Here is a 19935-nt window from a genome sequence, read left to right as displayed (position 1 = left end):
AACAAACAGCCCTGAGGGAGTAAAACTAGCTGCAGTTAAAGTGCTCAACACACTCACTCATACAGTACATGCAGTAACAACATAATGTGCGGGCCTCCCTCTCACTCTGAGGGATAAACACCCTGTCGTGTGGCCCGATCTGTTTACGAATTAGCCTTTGGCCAGCCAAGGTCGTGGAGGCTGAGTGTGTGTATGTGTGTGTTAGTGTCTGAGAGTGTTAGGGAATGCGTGATAGCGGGATTACAGGCAAATTGGCCACAAGTTTCATGAGGAAAAAACAAACACAAATGTTAGACATGCTCAATGTTTAGAGTTTTTGGTAGAGGTAGTAAGTTTTTCTTCAAAGTATCCTGCTGTCTATCTATCTGCCTGTCCATCAGTCTAAAAAGAATACAGCATTTCCTTTGTTCTCATTTATCCCTTTTATCCCCTCTTCTTCTATCTGGCTCTTTTCTCTTTTTTGTTCACCTGTCATCTTCCACCTTTTCCCAGAATGACGCATGTTGAACTCCTCAGAGCGGCTATCAGAGGCCGTACCAACCCTCCTAGTAGTGCAAAACCCTGGCTACTGAGGTTGCAGCTGTTCCCTGGACCCAACTACTGGCAGGTTGCAACGCCATTCTGGCGAACGTAGTCCATGAGCCCTGGGATACATGCTTCTGAACTTGCCCACTGGGATGTTTCACAAGAAGCCATCTGGGAAGTCGGTGGAAGCCATGAGGAAGGTGAGGAGGTTAACGTAAAGAGTAGATAGGAGAAGAAGAAGAGGAGACAGAGGTAAATGTTAAAAAAGTTCAAAGTTATATTTTTTTTCAGTGCTGGCTTATAATTAATCTTTAAAGCATTAGACAATTAAACCACCAAATACAGCACAGAAAACTTTGATTTACCAGACAGTGGTAACAGAAGTTTTGATTTAGTTCAGAGTTGGTACTTACACTGTTCAGTTCTCACTAAATGAAATAAAAGCAAAGTTCTGTATTTACTGACTGGAATTGAAGCTCCATGAACCTTTTTGCAAATGCCTGGAAATGTGAAACCTTCCAAAATGTGCATGTGATCCAGTGGTGCAATGTCATTCGTGTAACAAGTTTATTACCTCAACTCATTCTCATCAAGGGTCAGAACGGCCCCTTATAAGAGGATAGATTGCATCTAAGATGACCTTCTTCCTCTCAGTCTCTCTCCCTGTCATACAGGAACATGTTGGTTGGTTGATGAGGCGTTCCTCTGTTAGACCTAATGGCTTCTAGTGTTCAAAAGATAGAACCCTAACTCACAGGGGTGACAGGACAGGGTAACAAACAGGACTTAAACATGAGTGGTAAAAGTCAAAGGTCAATACACAGAGACATAAACAACTTGTTTGAGTGTGTCAGTGTCTTAAAGAGTCAAATACCTACCAATGTTCATAAATCTTATGTTTCTGTCCAACATAAAGTAAAATACTGTAAAAGAAGCAAAGCCAAAGCACCAATTACTTGTAATACTGTAGTACTGTATTTTGCAAACCCCGATCTAATCCACCAGACTCACACACACTGCATTCACATGATGTATTATAAAAATAAACCCATTTTTTTACATTTGTGAGTAGACAGAATATGTGCCACAGAAAATGTATTCTGTATCACCTTTACTTGATATAAGATCATTAAGTTAAACACCCTACTTCCATATTTCTGATCCCACTCTGACCTTTTTTTGTGTATGTTCTGTAGGCTGGTTTTTCATTTTGTGTTGTCACCTTGGTCTTTTGTCTCCACCTGCTGTAAGATAAAACAAAACGTAACAGCTGTATTTTGCGTGTGTGTGTGTGTGTGTGTGTGTGTGTGTGTGTGTGTGTGTGTGTGTATGTGTGTTCCTGAGGAGACAGATGACAAGTGAAAACATTTAATATGAATACCGAGCTTCTATTCACACAATTTGTAGCACATTGTGTATTTGATGACTATGCAACCCTGGACATATTTTGTTCAGTTTTTAAACAATACCTGGGGCAACCAGATATTGAATATTGGTCTTTATTCAACTTTTTCATGAACTTAAAAATAAAAAAAAAGTTTTGTCATCCGTGTGGCATGTGTAGTTTTTGGCAACTACTAAGTCAGCACTTGATATCAAATATCACTAAGTGGTTCTGTTCTTGACTTAGGATTTTTCACCCACTGAAAATTATGAAATATTTCTAGGCTCCCTTTTATACACACCGTGTTTAAGATACCCACACATTTGTAATGTCAGGGGCTGTGAAGGAAATACAAAAACTTCCTCCTGTGTTTCTTGACATAGTTTATGGTGGATTTAGAGGTTTAGCTTTGAATCATCGTCCTGTTGTAGAAGCCATGCACCTTTGATTTACTTCACTTATTGTATCAAATTTGCATCAAGAATGTTTAATTTTTGGTGCATGTGTTGTATGTACTTCTGACTTAATATATCAACTCCGTGTCTTCTTTGCCCAGAGGTGCATATAACATTTAACTTTTTGCATATAACTGTACACAAGACTGGTCAAATTAAATGTGAAGTTGCTTTATGGATGCAGATTTAACATGTAACTTGTAACATGTAAAATCATTAACCAGCTGTCAGTAGTTTGTGGTTTGAAATCAGGTCTGTATTTACCAGCTCCTGCTTTTGTTCCAGACAAAGACGCTATACTAATATCCTGTGCAAAAAAGACCTGCTTACATTCCGGTTCGGTAGGTGGCAGTACAGCATTTTTAAACAACCAATATAGCAAGAAAAAGCTACATCAGCAGCAGCAGAAAAAGAAGAAGCGGATAAAGTGGATAACGTGCCTACAGTTTAAAAGTGTGATCGGAGAACTGTTGCTTAATGTTACTTGTAATCAGGTAAAATAGGTTCCTTAATTGAAGCTTCCGCTCGAAAGTAGAATAATGTCATTCCGGTGTTTCGCGATGAGATTCTATTTATCTAAAGCTATATTCGGCTAACGTCAGTGTTTCTGTTTAACTCTTAATTGTCCAGCTATTGTACGAATATTAATGCACCTGGTAAAATAATTTTCTATTACGGTTTTTTTTGGTACATGCAGTTCCACCCAAAAGCAGTCAGACACCTTCACGTTATGCTCACTTTCACGCTAATTCAAAATGCACCTACCAAGCAGTCATACACAAAGTGAAACATTGTTTTAATTGTTGTCGAGGTAACATTTGTTGCTAGGGTGCAATCAACTATTATTATTATTGTTGTTGTTGTTATTATTATTATTATCATCGAATAGGCTGGTAATTTAACTTGGCTTATAACGGTAAATGAAACACAGTAGTAAAAACGCCTCATACATTTTTGCTACCATCAAAATGTTGCTACAATCAGGACGATAGACTGTGGCAAACCAACACTGAATGCTAACCCACTGTGCTTATTGCCTATTTTTACCTTTAGTTGTTTAACAGTGAACATTATGTCTCACTAAGTTATTGGAGCCAAACTTGATATTAAAAGCTTTTTATTGTTGTATACGTGTTATTCAAATTATTACTTCCTCCAAGGTAACACTGTTTAGTGTCTGTTGAGGTTGTTACGCTGCTGCTCTTTGCTGGATGGTCATTCAGTGGGTTTGGTTTGCGGCTGCTGTTGAACTACATCATTTTGCAGAAAGATATTTGTGTTCTTTAGCTTAAACTCACTAACATATATAAAAGAAAAGAGACAAAACACGCAGAGTGCTGAGAGGAAAAGATACTAAACGTATTCTCACTTTTAGTGTTTCTGTTTGCTTCTGTCTTTTTTGACTTTTATTAGGCCAATGAACATGACAAGGTTTCCACTCTCGACATAGGACTATTATACTTTAGGTTGGGCAACCGGTTGGTTTGCAGCATCGTTGTATTATTACATGCACATTTCTTGGTGTGGATTAAAGTTGATGTCTGAAGTAAAGATGTAATTATCTTTATGTACTAATTTCTTTTGCACTCAGTGATGGATCCAGTTCACCCTTTGGAAACACTGCGTGGTACTGGTGATCACGATAGCATTGATGTCATCTCCTGGGTGTCAGTATGTCCCAGAGGACTCTACAGTGTCCAGCAAAAGAAGACCTACAGTGCAAGTCAACATACTGTTAGAAATTCTGGAGTTGTTACATGTATGGTTATCAACATTACTATATTTTTAAATACTCAATTTTCAGTCTACAATTTAAAACAGAAATGTAGAAAGCATCTTCAAATCCATCTCATATTTTCTGTTTTACAGCATGTTCATCTGGTTGCCGTCCGAAGTTAGGTTCACTATGTCAAGTACGTGTGCAGATCAACTCTAACATGGATGAAACAGAGAGTTTAGTATCTAGCGAAAATGAGAAGCCGTCAGTCACTGAAGTCGCAGAAGCAGTGGAAACGGCCTTTCCAAGGTGTCAGCACTCTGTGCTGCAGGTCCCATTAGGTGACTGGACAACACTGAGACTAGGGGTAGGACAGTGCGACATTACAGAAGCCTGTTTGGAGCGAATGAGAGCTGGAGAGAAATGTGTGGTAAGAGTAAAAAAATAACTTCACAGCAGTACATGAATCTTAAGTCAACTTCTTTTTTTATATTATCATATTATAGTATGTGATATTTGTACAATGTCACTTGTATTTAAAAGCCTTCTCATTGATATCCAGTTAAAGATTTAAACCTCAGAGTCCATTCATAGAAATAAGTGAAGAACTTTGAAACATCTATAAAGGAGATGGTTAAAGTGAATTTGTCCAACTAGTCTCTTTTGCTATTTAGGTATTTCTTTCTCCAGTGGTAGATGAAACAGATCAACCTGCAGAGGAAGACCTGCCTTTATGTGCCACTGTTGAACTGCAAGCTTTCACACCAGGCAAAGACTCATGGGAAATGTCTCCTGATGAAAAATGGGAGTGGGTGAGGTCACACAAACAGAGGGGTGGTGAAAGATTCAGGAATATGGATTTGTTTGGAGCTTTGGACAGCTACAGCCGAGCCCTCAAACTTCTCATTCCTCTCCATTGTTATGTCCGAGAGCTGGAGAAAAAAGAGCAGGAAGTAGATGAGGAGCAGCGAGATGATTGTTATAAAACACAGCACCTTCCAACAGCTAATGAATTCAGAACCATTAAAGCAGAGCTACACTCAAACCTGTCGTTATGCCAGCTCAAACTGAACCAACCAGAGCGGGCTAAAGCCAATGCAGCTAAAGCTGCAGAGCTGGAACCCGGTGGGACTAAAGCTTGGTACAGACTAGGACAGGCCTGCCAGATGGTGAATGAGCTTGAGGAGGCCAAGCAGGCGTTTAGGAAACTGCTGGAGTTGCAACCAGACTCACCTGTTGCTATTAAGGCACTAAGGGACATAACAAGTAGACAGAAAGCATCAAATGCACAATTGGGACTAAGACTCAGCAAAATGTTTAGCTAAAGGATAAACTTTATCATCACCTGTTATCAATAGAGCGGTATAATTTTTCTCACCATTTAACCTTAACTGGAAGTGAATAAGCAGCTTCAGCCTTAGACTAAAGATTAGAGTAAAATTCATAAATGCCACATTTCAACAATATTTTTGAGTAATTTGTAAACTCATCTGGACTGTGTGCACTTCATGGGATGCATTTTACTTCTTACTGAAGATGTAAATGTAACATTTATACAGTTTTCCCCCTTTTAACCGGTTTGATTTAGTAAATAGAATTTGTGTCTGTGGACCTTTTCGTCTTTTGCAGATAACTCTCCTTCTTGAATATTGCTGTACAAATCAGGATTTTACACTACAGAATAAAATCTGAAAAATAATCACTTATCAGAAACTCAAATTGAACCTCTTGTATAGAAGGACTTTACTGATTGCTTCTGGTTTGTCTAATGTATGTATGTATGTATGTTAAGAGTATTAAACTTCCCTCCCCTGAATATAGTTTTTCTCAATAGCTTTGGCTTTATTCTTAAAACACCACTAATATTCTCAAAGCTTTTTATTCATTTGTCAGTTTCCACATACAGCACAACATCATAGTTTATCAACTATAGCACATATGTTTGAAAAGTAAATCAATCAATATATCAGTAACCTCAAAAGAAAATGTTCCATTAGCTTTGTGTAAGTCAAGGATCTAGAAGTGTTTAGCTGTTTTCTGAGCAGGACATTGGAGCATTAACCCGGTATATGGAAAATATAGAACACTACCACAGCACAGTAAATTTAGAGTAATTTTTCTCAAAACTCAAATCTTCTAATTAGAGACAGAGAGAGATTTTAATTTAGGGAAGGAAAAGAGAAGTTTGGGACCACACGTCCTCCACAAACTATCCAGAGCGAATTGAACTCGCTGAAGTTTAAAAGCTGCACCTTCTCAAATTTGATGATTTGGTTCCTTTTCCTAAGGATTATTTTTATAATTTTAAATTATAAAAATGACTGCGATATACCTCTCTTAGCATTTTCAAAAATTATTAGTTATTTAGCAACATTAATTTTAGAGCATGAAAATGCATCAGTACACGAGCAAAAAAATAAAAATTCCGACAGTACATAAGGATATAACAGTACTTTTAATTCTAGAACTTGTACTTTAGTATGTTAGCGAAAGTTCTTCAAGGACCAGTTGTAAGTACCTTAAAGTTGGGTCATGCCAAATGCACTTATTTCGTCCAAGTTTGAAACGTTTCTCTACTCATCTAAACAGCTTCTCCTTATACTTCACTGAAAGTCTCGGTGTGTAACGGGCCGTTTTCCTCAGTAGTCAAACTTATTTGTACATCCTCCATGAGTGCTAGCGGTTCCTGTGTGTGTGTGTGTGTGTGTGCGTGCATAAAATAAGTAAAGACAGATTCACACTAGGGAGTTGTCGCTGTCGGCCACTAGGTGTCAGTCTTTAACCAGTCACTTAGCCAGTCAGGTGGTCTTTCAACACAAACACATTCTGCTGTGCTGAAGCAAAATGCCGAAACCCGGGATCGAACCAGGGACCTTTAGATCTTCAGTCTAACGCTCTCCCAACTGAGCTATTTCGGCTGGATGTTCAAAACTCCATCACAGTCACTCTTAACTGTAATTGTTGGTTTCTTGAACTCGTAAAAAACGATTGCATCCCAATGATGGAGTTACATTGTCTTTCTATAGCTTCCGTTTCATGGCCACCATAAATGTATTAGAAAATGTTAAACTTTTATTACTTACTTACTTTTATTAGTGGTGTAGACTGAAATGGTTGACACCATGCTGAAGTACACTTTGGTACTTTGGAAACAGCAAGACATTAGTGTATGTTTATCTAAAAAAATAATCCCAAAACACAAACATGTGTTATTGAATTTAATCAGCAAGTAAACCCTCCACAACTTCAAAGATTACCTTTTACAAAACAACTACCATTTTCTATTAAATTGGGGTTACACTTGAAGGCTTGCAAGAGTTTGCTGTGTGTTCTTCCTGAAATTCAATTACAGATGCTCTTATATCAGGGTACAAGGAACAAAAACTAATAGTTCAAGACAACTATTTAAATAGGCAATCAATAAAACCCAGAGGCAATTTTCAGCTTAATCGTGAAATTGTGAAATAAACAAACTAAAGATGCTTTTTAAAAAAAAAGGAAAAGTGGATTGTGTCTCCCTGAGATTCCACCAAAACAGAAAAAAAATTTCAAGTAAGAACTTGACTTGCAATTCTTCTGAATTCTGATTATTACTAGGATTAAAATCAAAAGACACACAAGACATATTAAAACAAGTATTCATTTCCCTCAACATATTTTTTAGCAATACAATGTGTGTGTGTAATTCCCCAGTCTTCTCTTTTATATTTCCTGTAGCCAGTGTCCTTCAGTCCATCAGTCAGCTATTGGTCCTCAGTTCCTCTTAGACTTTGTGTTGTCTGTGTGTTTCTGGGCTGCTAACAGCTGACTCCAAGCATCCAGGATCAGCACCAGTGGTATGACAATCCACAGTACATTCATGAACACAAAGTAGAACCAGAAGTAGACTGGGTGGCCAAACTCACTGTGAGCATAGCCATCTCTGTGCTCTGTGAAGAAGTAAAGCACCGCTCCATACAGCTGACCTGGAATCACATGGTTTATATCACACAGATATACAGCAATAGGAAATAATACTTTGCACACTGACATTCATTTTCATCTGTTTAAATATGGTTTAACAAACAAACAAATTTGGTTTGTAACTCTCTTACACAAGAGTAATTATCTGTATATTACATTTGACGAAACTCATTAGTACTTGCACCTTCTCACCTAATGAAATGATGAGTTGTAGAACAAATCTGTAGGGTTTATTTGTTAAGAAAGCAAACACAGCCCAAAAGCTGAATGGTCCCCATAACCAAGCAGTCACTGTCTCCATACAGACAGTGAAGTTATCTGCTCTATATAGAAAGGAAATATGCAAGGTACAGTTAGTTACAGCTTTTTTTATATTTATTGTTATCAGTGGTTAAAGACAATTTAGAATAAAGACAAACTCACATTACATATCGACTGTCTCCTTTGGAATACTCTTTCCCTGTCAACAAGAAATACAAATCATACTGTACTGACCAAAAAAACACTTCGTACATGCAGCACAATATATGGTGGTTATTCCTTTTTATTTTAAATGTGTTTTTGTTTGTACTCACACAGCTGTGACAGAAAGCTCTGGTCTCCTGGAATAATGTCATAATACAGTGAAAACCAGCCCTCAATGATGCCATGGATGAAACCACAGACAGCAAACCAGCAAACAGTCAGACGCCTCCATGCTCCTAAACTGCCCGGAGCCCCCTTTCGACCAGTGAGCAGCCAGGTCACAAACAGAAACACCCCGGACACAGAAAACAGAAACACCAGAATCTCTGACATTGATCGGTCATTGGCAACGTAGGTGGGAATCAAAAGGTCCCTTGGCCAGTATGGATGAAGAACTCCAGCTGCTGAAGGGGAATACATAGTCTGTTGAAAGAAAGAATGATCAGCACTTTTCAAAGACATCCACAATTTGCTTAAAAGTGTTCAGTTTCAACAATGTAATATTATAAAATAATATGCATAAGTCATTTATATTGATGACAAATATTATTTGTTAGAAACTAAGGTAGGAGAAGCAAGGATTTGTTCAAGAAGCTGAATAGCATACAAAAGCAAGAATAGTTTTTTTTTCTTACCAACAATGTCCAGCTGCACAGTCTTTGACCTGTGTCCTGAACGTGGTAATACTTTAAAGAAGGAAATGGACCACTGCTGTCTATAATAAACTTAAACACGGAACTCACTAGAGTAGTCAGCGGTTATTTGTTAATCAAAGACCAATCAGACAACAGTATCCGAGGAGCTGGTGGCACATGCGATCTGCTGGCGCTTTGATTGGCTCCTTAACTCGGAACATTGACGTTGTCGTCAGCAGCCACCAATAAACTATGGTTCTCACTCCAAAGCACCACCCCTTTCCTCGTGGGCAAAAGTAAAAGAAAAAAAGCATTTATCGATATATGAGTCACTTTATTTTTGTAGTTTTTAGAAGTAAGATGCCAAAATGTACAAGAATGGAGTCATTAAAAATGAGAGGAACTACATAATACCATCACAATACCATTAATAATAATCAGACGAGAAAACATTTACCCCCACAATTGTTAGTCTGTGTCACGGCTCTTGTGCAAGCGGTGGTCGTGCAAAGTACCCGGGAATATGTGACAGGGAAGAAGCGAAAGCAGAAGAAGGGCCAGGGGCAATGCAAGGGTAATCCATGAACTGAAAATTAGTGTCACTAGTGAAAATCCATATTATCCTACGATAACATGGCAGGAATAGCCTGAAAACACACTCTACAAACCAGCGAAGTTTAAAATGAAAGGACGACAAACTGTTGGCTAAAACGACACAGATGAAACCGGCAATAATCCGGTGTAAAAAGTATGTTTGGAAAAAATGGGACATTTAAAAAAAAAACATAGACATAGGAAAAAAAAAAAACATGCTCCCAAGCCGTGTCAGGGATTTATCCCTGCCGTGACCCGGATTCGAACCGGGGTTGCTGCGGCCACAACGCAGAGTACTAACCACTATACGATCACGGCGAGCTACTGGGAGTGATGATGCAAAGAGCTTCGAATGGCTTTATGAAATTTACATCTCGCGGAATTGGTTGCTTTTGTTTGGAGATATTGTGATGTAGTACTATCGTACAAAAGTAATGATACTCTTTCCTCAAAACACATCACTTGACACTTTTCTCCACCGTGTCCAACCTGCTTGCGACTCCAGACTCCAGACTACCCGAGCTCCTCTCTCTGCACCCTGTCATAGGCTCTAAATCTATGAAAGCACAATACAACATATATAGTATATATAGAGTATATATACACCGTATACACATACTATATACCGTGTATATGCATGGATATATTGATATATGTTGGACGTAATACGTAATTGTTCCCATATGGTCTAGCGGTTAGGATTCCTGGTTTTCACCCAGGCGGCCCGGGTTCGACTCCCGGTATGGGAACTAATCCTTTATGTTTTTCTTAGGTATTTCTATTTTCTATACTATATTATTTTATATAATTGTCTTGAAAATGCAAGAATTGTCTTATCGTCTAGAAAATACTAACAACAAAAAGCTTGCAGCATAGACTGAACGCTTAACTTATAGGTTATATTTACAGAGAGCATCTGGCTTTGTTAGTTTTTGTTGTTGGTTTTTTACACTTAGAAATGACTTTAGATCATGTAACCTTACACTGACAAAACTGTAGCCTAATATTCAACAATATTGTTGTCTTTAATTCACTGTATTTGGCATTGAATGCGCATGGTATGTAAGTCATGTGACGAAATGTGTCACATCACATGATGTTACACGGAAGTGAGGTTGCCCTCTATTCTCCCTGTGCGGGTTATTCTAGCGTTTAATGACTGATTTATTGTAGAAACAAACGACGGAAAAGACTATATTGGAGAGACGCTCTGAGTAACTCCAGTTAGTACAACATGGGTGCGGCAGACTTGGAGGAATTTTCTCTATTATTGGATGAAAAGCTGCTCAGGTTCATGGACCAGCTGGAGTTACTGGAAGAGAAACGAGCCACTCTCAACTCTCTCATAGAGCAGGTAAGGTTAGCAATCTATGTGATTTAATATCACCAAGCTCACCGCCCCCACCCCCCTCAGACGTTTATTTTTTATTTTTTCATTAGTGTTTGTGAATATATAGCATACTTGCAATATAATTTGAAGTTGTAGTCCTTTTGAAAAGGAGCTTAACTCGGTTGGTTGAACAAATTTCAAAATCCATTGGTTCCAGCTCTCAGATGTGAAGATTTGAGCTATTGGCATTTGTCAGGTTGGAATCAAGGGAATTGTATTTTTTTTCTATTACTTTTCTTGGTAATTGGCAAAAGCATCTTGAGTCAGTTCTGTTGTGAATTACGCGGTCTCAATTTTATTTGCTTCTTCATGCAAACCCAGTCTGACTGCAGCTTTTTTCTGACTTGTAACAATAAACTTCAACATGTCTTCTCTTTTAGCAATATACTCTTCCTTATCTATCATTTTTTTTAAAAGATCGAATTGGTTGTGTTTTATGTATGTATGTATGTCTGTATGTTCTTAACCCACTTTAATCCATGCTTACTCTTTGTTTTCTACACAGGGATGGTTTTCCATGTCCAAGGCACGGTATTCCATGGGAAACAAACAAGTCTCTCCACTTCAGTATGCAAGCGATATTGAGCCACTAATCTGTGTTCATGCTAGGTAGGGAATCAGACACGTTTTATGGAAATGTTGCTCCGCTGTGAATCAGTAAGCCTGTCAGTTTTAAAAGGTTTTTTATTACTTTTTTGTTTGTGTGTTACAGAACACTGGACAATGGTAAGGAGGAATTCTGCACAGAAAGAGTCAAACAGATTAACGAGTCTAGTAAAGATGTGACATCCATTGAGGATGTTGGACCTCAAGAAGAAGGTGAGTCTACAATGGTCCAAGAGCCATTAACATTTGCATGGTTTCCTTTATATCCAATAATTGTATTTATTTAAATTTACAGGCATTAGGAGAAGAAACAAACCAAAAAAGAATATGGCAGAAAAAGAGAAAGACGATAAAGCAAATAATAAGAAAGGTCCCAAAGAAACTTTAGTAGTAAAATGTGACCAGAATCCTCAACAAGACCCACTGAAATGGTTTGGGATTCTGGTGCCACAGTCTCTTAAACAAGCGCAGACATCATTCAAGCAAGGTATGACATTTATTATGTATTTACTAGAAATGTCTCATCATAGACACAGTGTTCTTTCACAAATGTATAACTGTACCAAAATGTACCAAAACAACATTTCAGCAGTTGTAGACATTACACTTCCGAATTACCTCAGCTTATTTTTTACTGAAGCAGTATGTTACAGAATAAGAAAACACATGCAAATACACAAATAAAATGAAGTGGGACAACACATATCTGTATTTAGTAATTATTTTTTATTTTTGCCTATTTTAATCTGAAAGTGCATGTTTTTTGTATGTTTGCATCATATTTTGTCCTATGTTGTGTTCTATTTACAGTTTTCTTTAGATAGCAAATTAAGATAGATAGGCCCATATTTGCTAGTTGTGTGTATACTGTCATCCATTAACTTATTCTAACTTATATTTAATAGATTTATTAAATATTACAAATATGTGAAAGATATTACTGTCTGCAGACACCAATAATGAAGTCAATTCAAAGTCTAAATTGGACTACTTGACGGGATCCAAAAAGACACTACTATGGTGCAAAAATAAATATCTAACATGGATATTTATCAGTTATATAAGAACACTGTACTATTACCCAGAATAATAGTATTTTTATTTATGTGTGCAACATGAAATCTCTGACACAGTTCGTGCTGTACAGTTAGTAAATCATTTCCTCTGTCACATTGCAGTTATAGAGCTGTCTGCTGAGATTGCAACACTACAGGCTGCAGTTTTGAACACCAGACAGGAGCTAAAGAACAGCATGAAATACAAACTCATTCTCCAGGAGAAAGCCTCAGCACCTCAGACCGATAATGCTTCGGACTAAATAACACTACTGAGTGTTATTAACACAAGAAGACAATTTCGTTGGTTATCCTTCGAGGCCCAGGGAACTTATTATTGATCTACTGTTGGATTTGAAGTTACGAGTGCAGTTGCAGCCGCACAGCTGCTTATTTTCTTGGTAATTCACTGTTTGATCTTGTGACTTCTTGTCTCTCTGACCGAAATAATGTTTCTATTTTACATGGATGTGTTGTAATTTTGTCAGATTCAGTTAAGTCTATGTGTCTGTAAAAACGATTACTTAATAAAAACAGAACTGCTTGAACATGCTCAAAAATGACTAGCTCTAGTTCAAGGCACCAAAAGGTTTATATTTTGCAATGGCTTTGTTATTATTAATACATATTTCACTGAAGCTTAATGAAACACGTCATTATTATCTTGTGTTTACGTTATTTTGTTTTTAATTATTTATGCAATTAACTCATGAAGAGCCATTTGTGGTAATGTTTCGAATGAAGATGTTTATACTCATTATATGGTCAGTGAGGATCTTTTTACGCGATTTTCTTTCTACGATTACTAGCTGTTACTAATAACTTCTGAACTCTTCACAAAGGCTTACTTCTATACCCATTAACTTTATTCATATTTTGTTCTTGTAATGTCTTGTGGTATATGAAAGAAAAACTGTCTCCTCTCATTATGGCCGCACGAGCATAATTAAAAACAGTGGACCGAGCGCCACCACCCTCAGACCCAAGCAGCTTGACTGGTGTCGGCCGAACGCTACCGGGAACTGTCGAAATGAAGACGAAACTCCCGTTTATTGTGGGTACTTCCTGGTCCAATTATAACACTGGCTACATGGATCCGTGAAACACGCCGCTCTGTCTCCCTTGCACTTGCGTCCGATCGACAGATGGGAACGTAGAAACAACGGATGTAGCCTCACTATTATATTATTGATGTTTCCAGACATCCGCCGCAGCGTGTGCATCCTCATTGTGGCCGAATTTGGACGTGCAATCGACGCTACTACTGCTTGAAATTCAATTTTCTTTTGTCTGCGGGACTCGCAGTAACATTTGTTGATGTGTGATCAGGCATTGGGAAGTAAACACGTTGGCCTGCGCTCATGATTAGAGGCGAGGTGAGATTGATCCATCAGACTCAGATTGCCCTTGATAATAAGTTGATTTTACTCCCGAGCACGGGAACTGCTGGCTCCAATGGCGTCAGTTTCGAAGGTGTCTATTCTGGATTACTTTAATATTGTGTTTGAAGGTGAAAATGGCAAAATCGAGTCCAACTGCAAAGCTTGTGGCACCAGAATCCAGGCGAAGCGGAGTGTCACGTCCAACTTCGTAACGCATCTCAAGGTAATGATTTCAAAATAAAACCCTTAGGGCTGCTGGTAATAAAGGGACACATCTTTTACCTTTTCTGTGTTACATAGTCTGTCGCCAGCAGCTGGCCTGATGTATGCTACACACTGTCAGCAATATAAACCTACTAACCTGGGGACTGTTGCTTCTCGTCAAGGGAGGATTTACTTACTAGTCTAAGTCACTTCTACAGACATTCAAACAAAATGGCATGTTGTAGATACATATACCATTAAACAGGTGAATGACATTGTCGCCCCCTCTCTGTCTCTTTCAATCAGAGGAAGCACCAAGCTATGTATGATGACTTTGTGAAAAGGAAGGATATGAAGAGAGAGGGTTACTCCTCTGGTTCCCTCCACAGTTTCTCCACCAATGGAGGGAATAGCCGCTACACCCTTCCCATCAGTACTGGAGTGGGGGGAAGAGGAGGTGCCGGAGGAATGGGAACTCCAGAGGGAGGAGTAGGAGGAGGGGTGACCAAGTTTGACAGACATGACCCACGTCAGGTGTGCATTGTACTCCATCACCACTTGAGATGCAAATAACTGCCCTGCTTTTTTTGCGTTCCTACAAGTGTTACATCTTTGGTTGTGGCTCTGCCAAAAGAATAATCTGTTATAACCAGGAGAATTTACATTTGTTTTTGTCATGATAGGTTTTGATCTCTGAGGCTATAGCCAAGATGATTGTGAGAGATCTACAGCCAGTGTCCATGGTGGAAAATCAAGGTTTCAGAGAGCTGCTTCAGCTCCTGGAGCCGCGTTACACTCCAGAGCCCCAGCACTACATCCACAGCCAGCTCCTCCCAGCCTATGCCTATCAGGCTCAGTTGGCTACCCGTCAGGCCCTGGCCTCAGCTCACGCCCTCAGTCTCAGCTTGGATCTCTGGAGGGGTATGTCTGGAGCCACTTCTGGGTAAGGAGGTAAACTCGATAGTGGCCCTGAGACCTCAGTGCACCGTAACTTATGAAAACACACACAAATAGACAAAACGCTAGCAAATTAAGAAAATAACATAGGTGACAACATTCAGAAAACGCTGCAGATAGAGAAAGCACGACAATACCAGGATTGTCCTGCACATATACAAACACAACCATACACTGCTAATATTACACATGACAATGGAAATGTTTCTGGGAAGCAACACTAGGAAAGAAACTCAGAATTATGCCATTAGAACCTTATAACAAGCAATTAAAAATCTTCAATTGTAGCTCCTTTCTCATCTTTCACACTTTGCAGTTATCTGCAGTTTACACAAGTTATGGTTTTTCCAGTGAGACAGTGAACACTGTCACACACATCTGGCACATGTTTGTTGTTGATACGGTGATTCATTTGACTGGTGTTGGAAAAGGAACTAAGATGAAAGTTTTCTAATAGTTTTTAACACCTTTAGTTATGCTTTCTGTATTTGCTTCTCAGAGACATTTTCAGCACAGGCCCAGGTGACACCTGTGCTGTTAGCTGAGTTTTTGTATTTGTTGGTCTACGTGCAGGGAACTCACTCACTATGTATTTGGCTGTGTTTTCCCTATTTCGTGCCTGTATTGTCAAATTTGTGGAGTAGTTTTCTTCATTTGCTGGTCTTTTGTCCAGTTACATATGTGTTCTTGGGTGCTGAGCCTCCAGGACCTCTGTAAAGATCAGCTAAAAACTCCATGATTCCCATTTATTTTGGTTCCCTCACTGATTCCATTTTGCACTCGCTCTCTCTCTCTGCAGGTACCTTGGTGTCACTTGTCATTTTCTTACATCTGACTGGCAAATGCGTTCAGCTCTCCTCGCATGCCTTCCTCTGACCGCTGGCAGCTCTGGGAATCGTGTGCTGTCAGATTTTGATGAAGTATGTCAGTCTCACAGCATATCAGGGAGAGCATTTTGTGTTGTTGCTGACCCTTTCCTGGCAACAACTGTAAAGCCATGCTGCCTACCTGGTTTCCTGGTGTCAAATCCTCTCACTAAAATGCAAGAAGAAGAAGAGGTGGGAAATGGTAACACTGTGGAGGGAGGAATTAGGAATGGCCTTAGTGATGGTGGAGATGAAGGAGAATGGGAGGACTCGTGGGAACAAGGTCTGGGTGTTTGTCGGGTGGACTGTTTCTCTCGGTCTCTTGAACAGTGTGTCAGAGAGGGGCTAAGCTCCTGTCCACAGCTCTCCTCCACGCTGGCCAAGGCTGCATGTTTCTACAACTACATTACCTCTGCTGTTCCACCTGAGAAACTCAACCAGGTGTTTGATGGCCCTGGGTTGATGACGGGGGCAGCAGGAAATACCCCTTCAGCAGCAAGAGACTGGGCTGCTCAGCTTAAGGTATGCGACATTACAAATTCCCTCACTTTAGATAGAAACTAAAAAACTTTGTTAAATTAATTGAACCAAATTTAAAAAAAATAAAATAATTTCGTTCTGATGCAGGTGCTTCGGCGGCTCCTGGACTCAGTGGAGTTCTTAGAGGAGATGAGTGGTCCAGGGGAGTTGGCGCTGGGTGGTTCAGAGAGAGCTCTGCTGAGGGAGCTCACTGATGCATTAGAGCCCTTCACTGAGGCCTGGGACATGGTGCACGGGGATAGACAGGGCGACGCACAGACAGACAGACATGTATCCATCAGCCTGGCTCTACCTTGTGTTTTGGGCCTTCGCAAGCATCTCTCTGAGATGTCCACCCCTCACTGTCCCTCTCTCCTTGTGGGGCTCAGCCAGGCAGTAGAGCGTCAGCTGGCCCCTATCCTGGAGGACCCACTCTACATAACTGCCACCACCCTGGACCCCCAGTTCAAGCTCACTTGGAGCAGCAACCCTGACTGGCACAGACAAGTTCTCATGGAGGAATTATCCAAACATTCCACATTTTCCGGCCCCACAGACCCCAACACAGATCTACATCCTCAATCGCAGACTCCTTCTGCTGCAGCTCCATCACCTGTCTCTTCATTTCCTCGGCCCTGTAAGTTGTTCTCTTTCATCAAGCAGAGACCTACAACACAGGCCAAAAGTCTGGAACAGGAGTTGGCCGTTTACCTACGAGAGGAACCCACAGATGAGGAAGCTTTGCATTACTGGCAGCGTAAAGCAATTGACTTTCCTCTGCTTGCCCAAGTGGCCAAGAGGGCATTCACCATACCTGCTTGTGGCACTGTGGTGGCGAGTATTTTTACTAATGCTGGGCGTTACCTGTGGCCAGAGAGAGGCTACACCTTACCAAAGAATCTGGAGACGCTCATCTACCTCAAAGCCAACTACACATTATTATGGACTTAGTGCTAAGATTTAGACATTTCTTTTAGGCTTTGTACCTGCAGTAATGGTATTTCTTGGATACTCACATCTTTTCCTCTTGAGCTAGCAGAATAAAATAGACTTCCCAATGCAGGTTATTTGATATGAATGAATTACCCAGTATAGGCTCAGTTTGCAGGTTATTTTATTTTTACCATGTAGCCTGCATTCAGATTCTCACACCACATGCTGTGGACCAAGGGGACCAAAAGCAGATCAATACTAAAGCATTTACGTTGATTTTGTTTGCCCGATCAAGGTCTCTTGACAACCACAGGACCACAAAGCTCCCGCTGTCTTGTGTCTGTACAAGCCAGAAGTGATATACCAACAATAACCAAATGATTAATAACTGCATACTGTAGCATATGACTTATTTTCACTGCTATACAATAGAGGTTGTGACTAAGTCATTTGATGTTGTTTTGAAGGAAGACATCAGCTGCTATACAATATGGCATCCACGTACACGTATTCTGTTTTCTCTCTGTATGTATCCCTCGTCATTGGGACATTAAAATAAATGAGTGTCACTTCTTAACACGGGTTATACACCAGTTTTTGACAAAAGATTCCAAAATTTTGTTCATTTTTAACTTTAATTTACATTTCCCCTTCCCAGTCTTTAATAAGTCTATGTGTGCTGTGGCACAGTGGAGGTCAATTCCATTTAATTTTCATTACCTGCACAGTTGTATTTTTTCAATTTTATGTCTAATTCTATGTCTAAATGTTGAATGGAATAGGAATGGGTTTGACCCTGCATCTGCCCCATGAGACCAGAAGAGGATGAGTGTGCATGGCATAACGGAGCCTTTTACTTTGTCTGACCTCAAGGAAACATTTTAAAAACATTTTGCAAGGCATCACTTTGAGGAAAAATGGTGACTGTTGTAGTGTGTTCTTTATTCAGGGACTCTGTTAGCCCAGGCTATGCCAGTGGGGATGCAGGATAATTGCATGTAATTCCATTAAAGTTAAATTTGAGTCAGCAGGTAGGCAGAACTCAAAATCATTTTGCGAGCAGACAGCTAGTGCTGTGGAATAAATAGCAGAAACATTTATTTCACTGTACTCTGGTTCTCGATTGTTAGGCAACGTGATTAATAAAAATGTTAAGATGACAACTACTGTCAATTTTGTGTGTGAGGGTAAAGGAATTGCACAGCCTGTTTTGCCACAGCTTCATTCTAGTGTTGCTGTTTTTTGTTGCTGAAAACCCTTTTAGAGAAAGAGTGTGTGTCTGTGTAAGATTTTCCTCTTAGATCATAATAATCAAAGATTGCTCTCATCTTAATCATTACCACCACATGATGTCTCTGCAGATTTAGATGTGTTGTTAGATATCTGTGTAGGTGTGTCACTTTGTTTGTCTTTGAAAAGTGTATAATTTTTCTGCACTTCGTTGGGCGTGTTTTGTCGTTTAGTGTATGTGGAGCAGCTTGAAGCATCACCCTCCTCCCCCTGTATGACAGCTCATCCATTTGAGTTAGATGAGCAGGCCGGGCTGCAGTCCTATTGGTAATTGACTCTGAAATGAATTACTTGGCAGAGAGTGAGACCAAGGGAGAGGAGGAAATTGTAATTGAACTGCCCCCTCCCTCCCACCGTCTGCCTTATGCCTCAAGTTATTACATCTGCAGTGCAGAAAGCCATTTTTTGTTCACACATAGACACGTGCATATAAAAACACACACGCTTACAAAACTCATTTTCCCCTCCTCAATGCAGTGGCCTCAGTAGAGGGCCATATTGATGAAATATAATTTCATAGATTGATTCATCACGGGCACATGCACACTTGGCCACACCACACCCCTGCCTTCTTATTTGTATCATAGAGACAAATGCAATGTGTTTGTATTTGTTTGTGCTGCCCAGCTTCCAAAACCCCATTTGGGGTGTCCTTTAACTGGCCTTGGTGCTTAGCTAAGGCCTAATGCGCTGCACAGTATTAGAGTTGGCACAAACAAAAGTGGTGTTCAGTATCAAGAGAACCCTGGTCACCCCATACACACAGACACACACAGCCAAGTTATTAATAACCTGCCTGTTGCTGGTGTGTTGACAGTTAAAGCTTGAAGAATTCAATAGCTGGTTTGGGGTTGTTCTTTTTTTTTACAGAGAATATGGTATTTTCTTAATTTGGCATGAAGTGCGGTTGAAAGAAATATCAGTCCAGTCTGCTTTACTCCTCACACGGAAACTATAACTTGTGTTGTCCTCTGGCCTTTTAATAGCCGAGGTAT

The 19935-nt window shown here is 39.7% G+C and overlaps 4 protein-coding genes and 3 non-coding genes across 9 annotated transcripts; 4 read left to right on the top strand and 3 right to left on the bottom strand.

Annotated features, from left to right (window-relative positions):
• The first annotated feature begins 2739 nt into the window (after positions 1-2739).
• fkbpl (FKBP prolyl isomerase like) lies at positions 2740-5901 on the top strand. The gene is made up of 4 exons (XM_067528422.1): positions 2740-2858; positions 3956-4123; positions 4234-4511; positions 4756-5901. Exons 2-4 carry the CDS (start codon positions 3958-3960, stop codon positions 5404-5406), a joined length of 1095 nt encoding a protein of 364 aa, XP_067384523.1. The 5' UTR covers positions 2740-2858; positions 3956-3957; the 3' UTR covers positions 5407-5901.
• A 1025-nt stretch (positions 5902-6926) lies between these two features.
• Positions 6927-6999, bottom strand: trnaf-gaa (transfer RNA phenylalanine (anticodon GAA)). Its single transcript has one exon. It is a non-coding gene; the product is annotated as a tRNA-Phe (tRNA).
• A 287-nt stretch (positions 7000-7286) lies between these two features.
• ebp (EBP cholestenol delta-isomerase) lies at positions 7287-9303 on the bottom strand. The gene is made up of 5 exons (XM_067526961.1): positions 9145-9303; positions 8620-8932; positions 8468-8504; positions 8237-8367; positions 7287-8046 (listed from the first exon to the last, which is right to left on the bottom strand). Exons 2-5 carry the CDS (start codon positions 8927-8929, stop codon positions 7835-7837), a joined length of 690 nt encoding a protein of 229 aa, XP_067383062.1. The 5' UTR covers positions 8930-8932; positions 9145-9303; the 3' UTR covers positions 7287-7834.
• Positions 9304-9984: 681 nt separating this feature from the next.
• Positions 9985-10056, bottom strand: trnah-gug (transfer RNA histidin (anticodon GUG)). The gene has a single exon. It is a non-coding gene; the product is annotated as a tRNA-His (tRNA).
• Positions 10057-10415: 359 nt separating this feature from the next.
• trnae-uuc (transfer RNA glutamic acid (anticodon UUC)) lies at positions 10416-10487 on the top strand. The gene has a single exon. It is a non-coding gene; the product is annotated as a tRNA-Glu (tRNA).
• Positions 10488-10834: 347 nt separating this feature from the next.
• ccdc115 (coiled-coil domain containing 115) lies at positions 10835-13352 on the top strand. Its single transcript, XM_067526962.1, has 5 exons — positions 10835-11092; positions 11634-11737; positions 11841-11947; positions 12030-12221; positions 12913-13352. Exons 1-5 carry the CDS (start codon positions 10973-10975, stop codon positions 13050-13052), a joined length of 663 nt encoding a protein of 220 aa, XP_067383063.1. The 5' UTR covers positions 10835-10972; the 3' UTR covers positions 13053-13352.
• Positions 13353-13865: 513 nt separating this feature from the next.
• On the top strand, positions 13866-19825 carry si:dkey-109j17.5 (zinc finger BED domain-containing protein 4). Of its 3 annotated transcripts, none has more exons than XM_067526958.1 (6): positions 13867-14165; positions 14300-14394; positions 14682-14909; positions 15059-15318; positions 16132-16720; positions 16826-19825. In XM_067526958.1, exons 3-6 carry the CDS (start codon positions 14697-14699, stop codon positions 17666-17668), a joined length of 1905 nt encoding a protein of 634 aa, XP_067383059.1. In that variant the 5' UTR covers positions 13867-14165; positions 14300-14394; positions 14682-14696; the 3' UTR covers positions 17669-19825. The 3 variants fall into 3 exon arrangements, with proteins under 3 accessions (XP_067383058.1, XP_067383059.1, XP_067383060.1); XM_067526959.1 differs by having other exon boundaries at positions 13868-14165; positions 14765-14909; XM_067526957.1 differs by having other exon boundaries at positions 13866-14394.
• Positions 19826-19935: the final 110 nt, after the last annotated feature.

The sequence above is a fragment of the Channa argus genome, chromosome 13 (genome assembly GCF_033026475.1).
Source record: "Channa argus isolate prfri chromosome 13, Channa argus male v1.0, whole genome shotgun sequence".
NCBI classification, from domain to species: Eukaryota; Metazoa; Chordata; class Actinopteri; order Anabantiformes; family Channidae; genus Channa; species Channa argus.
Note: the sequence above shows the minus strand (reverse complement) of the source record. Positions and strands in the feature narration are given on the sequence as shown.